At 46.3% G+C, this 12,126-nt stretch overlaps 1 protein-coding gene across 1 annotated transcript in view; it reads right to left on the bottom strand.

Annotated features, from left to right (window-relative positions):
* The window catches only part of PI4KA (phosphatidylinositol 4-kinase, catalytic, alpha), a 167,360-nt gene that overhangs the window by 89,211 nt on the left and 66,023 nt on the right, over positions 1-12,126 (bottom strand). The window contains exons 15-19 of the mRNA XM_011947312.1: positions 10,372-10,467; positions 9,797-9,980; positions 9,297-9,400; positions 6,894-7,062; positions 3,644-3,694 (exon numbers count right to left, since the gene is read on the bottom strand). Coding sequence (XP_011802702.1) covers positions 3,644-3,694; positions 6,894-7,062; positions 9,297-9,400; positions 9,797-9,980; positions 10,372-10,467 — 604 coding nt within the window. The remainder of the gene's footprint in view (positions 1-3,643; positions 3,695-6,893; positions 7,063-9,296; positions 9,401-9,796; positions 9,981-10,371; positions 10,468-12,126) is intronic.

The following is a 12,126-nucleotide window of genomic DNA, read 5'->3' as shown; positions in this document are numbered from 1 at the left end:
AGCTGGGACAACAGGCATGCGCCACCACGCCTGGCTAATTTTTATATTTTTAGCAGAGACGGGGTTTCACCATATTGGACAGGCTGGTCTTGAACTCCTGACCTCAGGTGATCTGCCCACCTCGGCCTCCCAAAGTGTTGGGATTACAGGTGTGAGCCACCATGCCTGGCCTGGAAAGTATTTAGATCACTGTTCGGTGTTTAGCAAGAACTAGGAAAGGGTGTAACGTTACTCTCAATCTAAGAGAGTACGTAAGCAAGGCCTTCCTAACTGGGGAGCCTTGGGTAGATTGCTTCCATTTAACTTCCTGAAGTTACGTGTAAAATCTTGAGAATAATACAGATTTCCACAGACAGAGAGTGCACAGTTTTCAAAAAGGTTCTCTGTGACCTAAAACATGTTAATCCACACACACCTGGTTTTGCAGGCACTGAGAAAATAAGTAACCTTTCCAAGGCCACAACAATGACCAGTGACACAAGTAAACTTGCTCTCAGCGAAATACATGAATGTTTTTCCAGAAGGAGGTGCATCTTATTAAATCAGTATTATATGACTGTGGAACAACTAGGTCTCTAAGCATTAGATACCATTCAAAACGTTTAACAAGCTAAATAACAACTGAAGTAATTTAATCTATGACATCTCTGAAGAAATATTATTCACAAAGTTGCAATACAAAGATCACCAAACCTAGCCAGGAAGGAGCCTCAGAGATTGTACGATGCAGCTTCCGAGCAACTCCCTCAAAGTCACTGAGAACAGCTGCATCAGGGCCAAAACCCAGGCTTCCTGCCCCAAATCCACTGGTACTTCCATTCAACAGAGTAATCTGAGACACTGTGCCATCAAAGGTCCAAAACAGAGTATATCTTTCTTTAAAAAGTAAAATAAGTAGGCCAGGCATGGTGGCTCACATCTGTAATCCCAGCACTTTGGGAGGCTGAGGCGGGTGGATCACTGGAAACCAGGAGTTTGAGACCAGCCTGGTGAACATGGCAAAAACCGATTTCTACTAAAAATACAAAAACTAGCCGTGCATGGTGGCGCACACCTGTAATTCCAGCTGCTTGGAAGGCTGAGGCAGGATAATCGCTTGAACTCAGGAGATGGAGACTGCAGTGAGCCAAGAGCGCGCCACTGCACTCCAGCCTGGGTGACAGAGTGAGACACTGTCTCACAAAACACAAACAAAAAACAAAAACATACAAACAACAAACCACCTCCGGAAATTAGTTTATTCCAGAAGGTTCAAGGGGTAACCATAAAGTAAATGCAAGAACCCATGATCTCTGTGCTCTTTGTTGAGCAATAAAATCAAATATTTGTTTCCTCCTCCATAATATAACCATTAACTTTCACTAAAAATACACTTATTCTACTCATGTAAAAGGTCACATCAGGGGAGTATTTAAGTGAGCACGTCCTAAGCTACCACAGATAACAGTTCTGCCTGTATCACCCACCCCAGCAGCCTGGAGAGGCACAGGCTCACACACAGTCTCACATGCAGGACTAGGAGTCCAACTTGGAACCCTGTGACCCTCAAATTTGTGTAATTTCAACCAACCTCACTACTCATTGCTTCCCTAAAGTGCAAAGTGCCTGACAGATTTCCACTATGCATATATTAAGCTCTAAATGACAACTGCTCAACATATTTGAAAGCTCACAAGAATACAGGTCATCAAACTCTGAAGGTCAAAGATCCTGGAACTCACTGATTTTAGTGCTGCCCCAAGCATCCTCCCTGTCTGCCTAAAACTTGCTCTCCTACAGAGCCTGCTGCCAAAGAGTGCCTTGAGCTTCATGCCCCTTACTTTTACTTCCAGGTCAGACAAAAGGCCCACATACAACAGCACTTTAAACACACAAGCATACACTAGTCAACATTAACTATACAGTGGGAAAATTTCTGTTTTGAAAAATCAACCAATGGGGCCAGGCATGGTGGTTCACACCTGTAATCCCAGCACTATGGGAGGCTGAAGTGGGCAGATCATTTGAGCTCAGAAGTTTGAGACCAGCCTGGGTGACATGGAAAACCCCATCTCTACAAAAAAATAGAAAGAGTAGCTGAGAATGGTGATGTGCACCCGTAGTCCTAGCTACTTGGAAGGCTGAGGTGGGAAGATTGCTTGAGCTCCAGAGGTCCAGGCTGCAGTGAGCTGATATTGTGCCACTGCACTCCGATCTAGATGCCAGACTGAGACCCTGTCTCAAAAAAAAAAAAAAAAAAAATCAACCAATGGGGGCGTCCACGAAAAATACCATGGCAGGCCGGGCGCGGCAGCTCACACCTGTAATCCCAGTACTTTGGGAGGCCAAGGTGGGTGGATCACTTGAGGCCAGGAGTTCAAGACCAGCCTGGCCAACACGGTGAAACCCCATCTCTACTAAAAATACAAAAATTAGCCATGTGTGGTGGGGCGTGCCTGTAGTCCCAGCTACTCGGGAGACTAAGGCATGGCAATTGCTTGAACCCAGGAGGTGGAGATTGCAGTTAGCCGAGGTCGCACCACTGCATTCCAGCCTGGGTGACAGAGTGAGAATCTGTCTCAAAAATAAAAAATAAAATACAATATAATAAAAAATAAAAACAAATAAATAGCATATGACATGTAACATTTTACTACTAAAGATAAATAATGGCAGACCAGTCAGTTACTATTTTTCATCTACCTCGGCCAGCCAAAACTGGACACCTAGAAGTCCCCAGGCTGGGAATAATGATGAACACTCAGATAGTGTGAGCAGAACCACTTCACTGAGACCAGGAGAAGTGCCTCTCTGTGCCTGCAATGCCACCTGTCTGCCTGACCTCCACGTCCCTAGGCTGCCCTAGCAGTTCTGCCACTAGGCCCAACCCTCTGGTGTACAAGTTGAAGGGGACACATGTAAGTGCTCAAGACTTAAACTACTAGGGGGTGAGGAGGGGGGAAGGCACTGTAAGGCAGACACAAGGGATGTCCTAGAAAGTCGATTAAATGGAAGGGAGAGAATATGGAATGAAAATAAATACTGGAACATAAGTGTTGGGCTTAGGACTTGCAGCTAGGAGTGACGAAGAAAGGGAAAAACAACTTCTACAAGTCATCTGGGAAGAAGCAGACCCAGGCTGGGACAGGACAAGATGGAAACAGGCTCTCCAACATGATGGCGCCGCACAGGAGGCAGGGACTGTGCCCGCCATGCCAACAACGCCCCTTGAAGGAGACTGGGGCCACAGCTCCGAAGCCTGAGCACCAACAAGAGGCTTCCAGGCCTGCACTTGCAGGAAGGATCTAAGGAAGGGATGGAAGCAGGGAGCTGGCCCACCATCAGTCACGAGGGCATGAGACACAGGATGAAAGTGGAGTCAGATTTAGGACCTAGGAGCCACACAGCAGGGAACCAAAGCAAGTGCCCTTGTCAATTGGTTGAGGGGGTTCGGGCAGGGCATGGAGAAAGGGAGTGAAGTGTGTCACGGTGGACACACCTACAGGGCTGCCATGGAAGAGCTGGTGATAGCTGAAGCAGTCACATCTAGAGGCACAGGGGCCTCAACACTGCACCTTTCTAAGGAATTTATTGTGTCACCAGGCAAGATTCAAAGCATGAACACAGTATCTGCAGTTTCATCATTCAATTAATGAATACTCACCACAGCTATTACAGGAATGAGTACTCCCAAGTTCCCTGCGCTGCTAGAAGCCTAGAAAAGAACAGAATTGTTGTCATTAAAGAGTATGTATTTCTTTTATTTAAAAAAAAAAAAAAAAACACAAGATACAACATAGTGTTATGTAAACCTGGAATGTCTTAATCTAAGAGAAATGATGAGAGGTATGCAGAGAGAGGCATAGAGATGCTCATCCAGCATAATTTTAACAGCAAAAAAATGAAAACAAATGTGAAAAATAAACCATGGTTACATAAATGATTACATAAATCATGGCACTTCTGTATAATTAGATATGACACAGCTATTTAAAATACAACTTTCTGAAAAGCATTTAGTCACCATGGAAAGAGCCCACAGCACATGCCAAATGAAAAAAAAAATTAAGATTTAAAACTATGCTATGATTCAATCCCAATTATGTAATAAATACATACGCATAAAGAAGCTAGGAAGAAATCTGTCAAAGTGTTAGTAATGATTATGTCATCTGAGTCAAGGAATAAGTGCTTTTTACTTTACTATTTATAGGCTTCTGTATCTTTTCTAAAATAAATATACATTCTTTCCAAGTTAGGGAAATTTGGGGGGTTACTTAACAATAAAAGATAAGACTCCCTGGCTAGACACACAAATGTAGCTAATCTTCAGTATACAGTGATTAGTAAAAATTCTATAAGCACTGGCCTAAGCCAACTTGATTTATGCTCTTAATCTATAATAACGACAACAGCTGAAGACCCTGAGCATCCACCGCAGCCAGGCACGTGCTGAGTGCTTCACATGCACTAACTTTTGGGGAGATTCATGGGAGGTCTCAGTAGCTTGCCAAGGCCACACAGCACTTCAGTGGTGGGGACAGAATGCCAAGCTGTAAATATATACACCTACTATGTACCCACAAAAATTTTTTTGAAAATTTACAAAGAATGCCAAGCTGGTTTCCCTGGCCTGGGGGCCACAAGGGTGGCCTTGCCTGGTCCCCTCTGGGAAACTGATAGCCTAAGGGCTGCATGATGATGGAGAACAACCCACAGATCTTAGTTTAATTTATAATTACAGCTCCTTGTCCTCCACAAGGTGAGGCACTGAGGTCCAATTTCCAGGGGAGAGCAGGCTCCTAAAACACCCCTCAGACAGGTTACAGCCTCTGCTTTCTCAGGTGTGCAGCACCACCTTGTATCATCAGCACCCTTCTCTTATCCTGATGCCTAAGGTCCCGCTAGACATGCAGGACACGCTTCTCTCCTGTGCACTGAGGTGGTCCGAGCTGTGTACCCTGCTGGGAGACTTGGGAAGTTATTCAGCCACATCACTGTCAGAGGGCCCGGCATAGCAAGGCCGAATTAGGGACAAGAGTCTTAGGATCTCTCCTTGCACCAGCCACTCCCTCTTGGCCGAGACTTTCACAGGGGGACTCCTCCATGCAACTGTCATCTCAGATGTCACTCTTCAGAGAGGCCTTCTCAACCAGCCCAATCTAAAGTGCCCCTCACTACACTGCCCTGTTTCACTCTCCCACTAAGCCCCACAGGCAGAGAGGACCCTGTCTGTCTCGTTCACTTCTGTAACACCCTCATCTAGAGCAAGGGTTGGTAAACTATGGCTCATGGACCAAATCCAACCCAATGCCTGTTCCTGCAAATACAATTTTACAGGAGCACAGTCACACCTGTTCATTCACAAACAGGTGACTATAGAAGAGTTGAGTTGAGCAATTACAGAAGAGGCTGTATGGCCTGCAAAGTGTAAAATATTTATACTATGGCCCTTTACAGAAAAAGTGGGCTGACCCCTGACCTAGGACAATAGCTGGCACAGAGTAGGTAAACAATAGCTGTCTGGGGGAAGGGGAGGGAAGGGAGAGGAAATGACAAAACAGGGTGGAAGCAGAGATATGGTTGTGGGCTATAATGGGGTTTTTCTTTAAATAATCTGATCAATCTTTTATTTTTTAATTTATAGTACCCCGCACTTTTTCTTCTTTTTCTTTTTGCCTTTATTAAATGCCTAAACACGCCTCAGTACCAAGCGTTATCAATACCAACTCACATTCCTTTCCTTATAAAAAAAAAAAAACTGCTTTCTAGCTCATTACAAACACCCTCTTCCCTTTTCTCTCCACTTTCTTTTACATACCCACCTATTTAAAAAAACCAAATGTTTAGCCAACCAAAATTAGTTTAAACTATACGACCCAACCCCAGCCAATAAAAAAATACAAAAACAAAACTTGCGTCAAAAATAAAAATTCTCATGCTCTTTATTCAAATATACTCTAACAACTAGCCAAAAAGACACCCTTTACACAAAAATAACACTGCTTTACTAAACATCTTTTGTTCAAATATTCAATTTCCTCAACATTTTAAGCATTATTCCTAATGCCCACGTGACATGCTACTGGGGAGTTATGGAAGAAGAGGCCTCACCTGCCTCGGCCCCACCACAAATGTATTTGGGCATTCAAGACAGGACATTTGTTTGTCTCAGTGGACCTGTCTTCCTTGGGTGGCCTGAGATTAGGTGAACTCTGGCCCTTCTCATGTTGCCACTGTGTTCTGATGATGGGCCCTTAAAGTCCTCCTAGGCCCAGCTACCACCCCGGGCTTCATGAAGAAGGCAAGGAGAGAGAGAGGGGCCCATGGGGAGCTGAGGCTAGACTGTTGTCATGTCACCACCCCGGGATGGGGAAGGCAGCTACCATGAGCTGGATATAACTCAGTGAGAAAGCTGCCCTCTCCCCATCCCTGCCAGCATCCTTGAGAAAGAACCCCACCCTTTCTTACTTGCATTCTACCAGGCACATTTAAATCACTCAACAAAGAAAGTGCCACATTCTGGGCCGGGCGCGGTGGCTCAAGCCTGTAATCCCAGCACTTTGGGAGGCCGAGACAGGCGGATCACGAGCTCAGGAGATCGAGACCATCCTGGCTAACACGGTGAAACCCCGTCTCTACTAAAAACTACAAAAAATTAGCCGGGCGAGGTGGCGGCGCCTGTAGTCCCAGCTACCCGGGAGGCTGAGGCAGGAGAATGGCGTGAACCCGGGAGGCGGAGCTTGTGAGCTGAGATCCGGCCACAGCACTCCAGCCTGGGTGACAGAGCGAGACTAAAAAAAAAAAAAAAAAAAGAAAGTGCCACATTCCAACCAAGATGGTGCCTGGAGACTAAGCCTTGGCTAGCAGGGATGGGACACTGATGGGGAAGGCATAGCCATCCTCCTTCCTACCTTCAGGGCAGGGCCCTTCTCGCTTGCCCTCTCGCTGGCTCGCTTCCCCTCCAGCCCCAGCTGCACAAACAACTCCAGCAGGTTCATAAGCAGCTCATCCACCAAGTGCTCGTCTTGGATGTTGGCCGCGATGTTGGCCAGGGCATTAATCACTGCCAGGGAGCAATGCCTGAAGAAGAAGGAGTAAAATAACAGCCACTGCCAGGCCCTCAACCATCCCCAAGGGACGGCACTGCAGGGGTGAGGCGAGCTGAGCGGGCCAGACCCAGCCTGCCTTACCACACTCCTCCCAGTGTCTGTAAACCAAATGAATCTCAAGTGGAGAAGAACACGTCATCTTTGTGAAAAACAGCCCGTAAAAGAAACTCAACTGCTGCAGAAATGACTGTAACCCTTTCTCCTGAGATAGTAAGGACCTCCAGGAGACTAAGTTCCAGGCATCTGCAACATTGGGGACCTGTGAGGGTCTCAGGACACTTCCCTCAGGGCTGAAAACGAAAGGGTCCATGCCCAGGCATTCCAGGTTGGATCCTGCTTTCCCCCTACAAATCACCAAGACCCTTAATGCATCATTTACCACCCACAGAACTTTCACTTCATGACCAGCTTCTCCCTAACGCTGCCTCCACCTTGGAGCTGATGTCAGCATTTTTTCACATCGAATGCTCAGGAAGTGTTCCAGGGTCCTGCCTCAGGATCCTGGCTGGCCCCATGTAAACGCCGGATGTGAAGCTGACATTGCCCCTTTGGCCAAAAACCTGAACCATCGAAGCCAACCAGGCTTCTGTGGCCCTGGAGACTGCCAGACTGTCACGTCCAACCGGCACGACCCTGGGTAAGTCTCTTAAGTCTTTGAGCCTCAATTTCTTCCTAAGTAAAACAAGGATAATAATTCCTCTTCGTAGGATCACGGGAAGAGTGAAACACCATGTGAAGCACTGAGCATGTCGTCTGCCCCACTAAGAAATCCCAGAGCAACAGCAGCCACAGCAAAAGGCACTGTAGTTAGGTAATACCTGGTAGGTCAAGGGCAAACAAAGGGCAGTAAATGCTTCTGCTGGTGAGGAAGAGGACAAATCATTTTTGGTGGCAATATGAGAAAAGGCTTTATGGAAGGAGAGGCAAGCCAAGCCAGAACTGAAGAAATGGAAAGATGAAGACTGGCAGGTGTTACAGACTCACGGTAAGGCGTGGCAGAACACCTAGGAGGTGTGGGAGCAAAGGCAACCGGGGAGGCAGCTGGGGAGGCCCCTGGAGAAAGGGCCCAGCAGTCACACAGGCACAAGGAAGCAACGTGTTAGCCTGAGTGCAGGTTCCACGGCAGAGAATGGGACAGAGGAAGAAGGAAAGGAGAGCCTGACCCCATCCCCAATCCAGTCTTCAGGCTGTTCTAGTAGCCTGGGCTCATGACGGTGGCAGTAAGAAGGCAATGAAGTAGTATCGATGTGAGAGACAGCTCTATTGATTGAGAACTTTAATGTATGCAGTCTCATTCCCAACTGCAGGCAGGTTCTCATTTGGCAGATGAGGAAACTGAGGCACAGAGAGGTTCAGCATTTTCTGAAGTCATGTAGCCACATGGCATGGCTCCACAGCTGCACTCCCACCCACTAAACTGACGTGGAGAGAATCTCACAGTCAGAAGGGAGGAGCCTGGAGGTCAAGAAGAGTAACGCTTGCAAAAGGGCTCTCTTCTTCCCTCCCCAGCCTCCTGTCCTCATCTGACTTCACCTCTCCCCTTCCCTCTCTTCCAAACATGGATGAACATGTCCCTGTCCTTAAGGCATTCCTAGAGTAAGGTAAGGTAAGGAATAGCCAAGAAGCATCTCTCAGTCTGTCAGGGAAAACTGGTCAGACTTTATACAAGTATCAAATGTTCAAAGACATTTAACACCTACTTCCTTGGACCCAAAATCCTACTTCTCTGAATCTAACCCACAGAAAGCATCAAAGATGCTCAGAGATATGTAGCTGTTAGGCTGTCAATGCTGCATTTATTAGTGGGAAAACTGGAAGACAACCTAACATCCAAACTAGAGACTGGCTGGTTAAATTTCGGTTCTGCTACAGGATGGGATGCTCCGCAACCTCTAAAGGCAACCTGTGCAGGATCATTCATGGTGTGGCTCATGTGCTGCCCCATAAAAAAGCAGGTTAGCTGCATGTGCAGCATGGGCCCGATCAGAAGGAGAGGCAGGAGCTGAGATCTCGTGCACTGAGATGCTCGATGGTCACCTCTGCGGGGGGGCACATTGGGTTTTCATTTCCCCCCTTATGTGTGCATTGATCTGTAGCATATAATGTTCTTGTAAGAAGAGTTTATTTAAGAGACAAATTCACAAACCTCACATTTTCAAAGTTAAATACTGTCATGATAAAAAAGTGACAATGAAGTCCAGTTACCTGTAGCCGTGGTCCTTGTAATCTTTGGTGGCTGAGTATACAACGGAGCTGGCCTTCACACTGATCTGCTGGAAGAGGTTCCACACTTCCTGATAGATGTATTGCTGGGAGAGAGCGAGGGGCACTGTCACCATGCAGGATGCCCTCATGAGGCCCCTCCTGTCATCACCCAGAGAAAAAGCTCTGGAATCATGGGGCACAACAGCCCAAAAATCATCCATTTCTAAAGCTTTAATCAAACCTCAAATTAAAAGCTAAAAGGAACTTGGCTTAGATTCAAATATTCTGTTATAATACACTGACAAGAAATTAAACCTCTTTTTCCCCAGCACTCACAGCACTTTACACTATTCTTACTACTCAGTGTTAAAACAGTTGTCAGCATTTAGCTCATCTGCAAGGTATATTTAATCTGTATTTGCACATCCCTTACAGTCAAGAGTTCAGTGTAGCTTGTAATGTAATAGGGTTAGTGGTGTCCTGGCTCTGGCCTCCCTTACATTTCCGGTGATAACCAGGCAGCCCAGCTGGTCAATAATCAGCACATCAAGAGGGGAGGGTGGTTGGCAGAATTTCTGCTGCAGGATCTGCAGAATGGGTTCCATGACCTTCGGGGTGTCCCTCAAGGCCACTGCGATGTGTCCCAAGGCTCGGATTGTGTGGTCGGGAATCAAGTGAGCATCCCTACAGAAGGAAGAAGAAGCGCCCTAGCAACAGTCCTCCAGCATGCAGTAGTGAAACAGTACCCAGAGACTACGATCTAGACCTTAATTTCCTAACAATCTTGATGAAGTGTTCATCTGAAACTGACAGTCCAGGATTTTAACCACCAGCAGAAAGGCAAGCCCCAGGTACTAGGCTGGATGACAAAGACCTTTCTCGACTTCCACACAGTGGTCCAGGAAGTACGTTCCAAGGTGGACTTCACCTTAAATCTTGTGACAACCCTGATGCATGCCTATGCTCTGAGACAAGGAGATAAGGACAGACGCATCCATACGCACAATGCCAGGTGCCCCACACAAGCCTGCTGAGAACAATGGGTTGTTTCTGAGAGACAGGAATGGGGGCGTACTTGTCACTCTCCTGAGAGATGTAGAGCCGGTTGGACAGGCTGGCCAAGAATGCCTCCACGATCACTGGGTCCACCGTCAATCCAGCCTTCAGGCACCTGAGGAACAAGAAAACCCATGTGGCATTGAGGCATCAAAACAAGATAGGTTTTTTGTTTTTTAATTTTTCCTTCCTTAGGCCTACAAAGTTTAAAGAACTGCTCAAATTTTCTTCCCCCAAAATTGGAGGTCATAACACAGAATGAATTCAAAGAATTACTCCAGATTTTGCCCACTTGATAAATATCTCAGTCAGAAACAATAATTTCATTATTTTGCCCAGAACACTTTCCTTTGGAATATCATGCTCACCCTGATTCCAATTTCAATCCCTTGTACTGTTTCTTAAGGTCACAGAGACTGACTGAAAAGACAAATGGTCCCAAGATAGCAGAGGAAACATCACAATTATATACTAAGGTTTTCATGGTAAGGAGAAACATTTATGTTATAGAGAAAAGGGGAAAAATTTAAAGCCCCTAAAAATATAAAATCTTGTAAGATGTACTAGCTCTCCACATCTGTTTGGCTCCTGGGCCAGAGTTTAGAGAACAGTTTGAGTCTGAAGACAAGCTGCCATCCTGATTTAGCTTCAAGGGCAAGGAACCAGAATCCAGGCAAAGGGGCATTTGCATGGAATCAGACTGTGTTTGGCTCCCAAGTTGGAAGAACAAGAGTCCACAGTGCAGGAGTCTGGGCAGCAAGGGGTACCTGATCATATTTAAAAACCTCACATTTATATTAAATATTCCACAGAAAACAAGGTAAAGAAAATATGATGACACGTTACTCTGGATGGTGAGCTAATGGGTAATCCTTGTCTTTTTACTTTTCTATACATTACAATTTTTCTCTAGTAAGAATTTCTTAGCCAAGTGCAGTGGCTCATGCCTGTAATCTCAGCACTTTGGGAGGCAGAGGCAGGCAGATCACGAGGTCAAGAGATTGAGACCATCTCGGCTAACATGGTGAAACCCCATCTCTACAAAAAAAAAAACACACACACACAAAAATACAAAAAAAATTAGCCAGGCGTGCTAGCGGGCACCTGTAGTCCCAGCTACTCAGGAGGCTGAGGCAAGAGAATGGCGGGAACCCGGGAGGTGGAGCTTGCAGTGAGTCGAGACCAGGTCACTGCACTCCAGCCTGGGTGACAAAGTAAGACTCCGTTTTTTTTTTGTTTTTTTTTAAAAAGGAAGAATTTCTTATTACATTTTTTGAGACAGAGTTTCACTCTTGCTGCCCAGGCTGGAGTGCAATGGCATGATTTCAGCTCACCTCTGCCTCCCGGGTTCAAGAGATTGTCCTGCCTCAGCCTCCCAAGCAGCTGGAATTATAGGCATGCACCACCATGTCCGGCTAATTTTTTGTATTTTTAGTAGAGACGGGGTTTCACCATATGGGCCAGGCTGGTCTTGAACTCCTGACCTCATGATCCACCTGCCTCGGCCTCCCAAGTAGCTGGGATTACAGGTGTGAGCCATTGCGCCAGGCCTCTTATTATGTTTATGATCAGGAAGAGAAAAGAAGTAAAATATGAAACAATTCCTCTTTACAGATCAAGTGTAGGCTTAAAATAATCAGAAACGCCGGGCGCGGTGGCTCAAGCCTGTAATCCCAGCACTTTGGGAGGCCGAGACGGGCGGATCACGAGCTCAGGAGATCAAGACCATCCTGGGTAACACAGTGAAACCCCGTCTCTACCGAAAAATACAAAA

Source organism: Colobus angolensis, unplaced genomic scaffold, assembly GCF_000951035.1.
Source record: "Colobus angolensis palliatus isolate OR3802 unplaced genomic scaffold, Cang.pa_1.0 Scaffold260, whole genome shotgun sequence".
Taxonomy (NCBI): Eukaryota; Metazoa; Chordata; class Mammalia; order Primates; family Cercopithecidae; genus Colobus; species Colobus angolensis.
The sequence above is the reverse complement of the archived record's forward strand: the minus strand, read 5'-3'. Positions and strand labels throughout refer to the sequence as shown.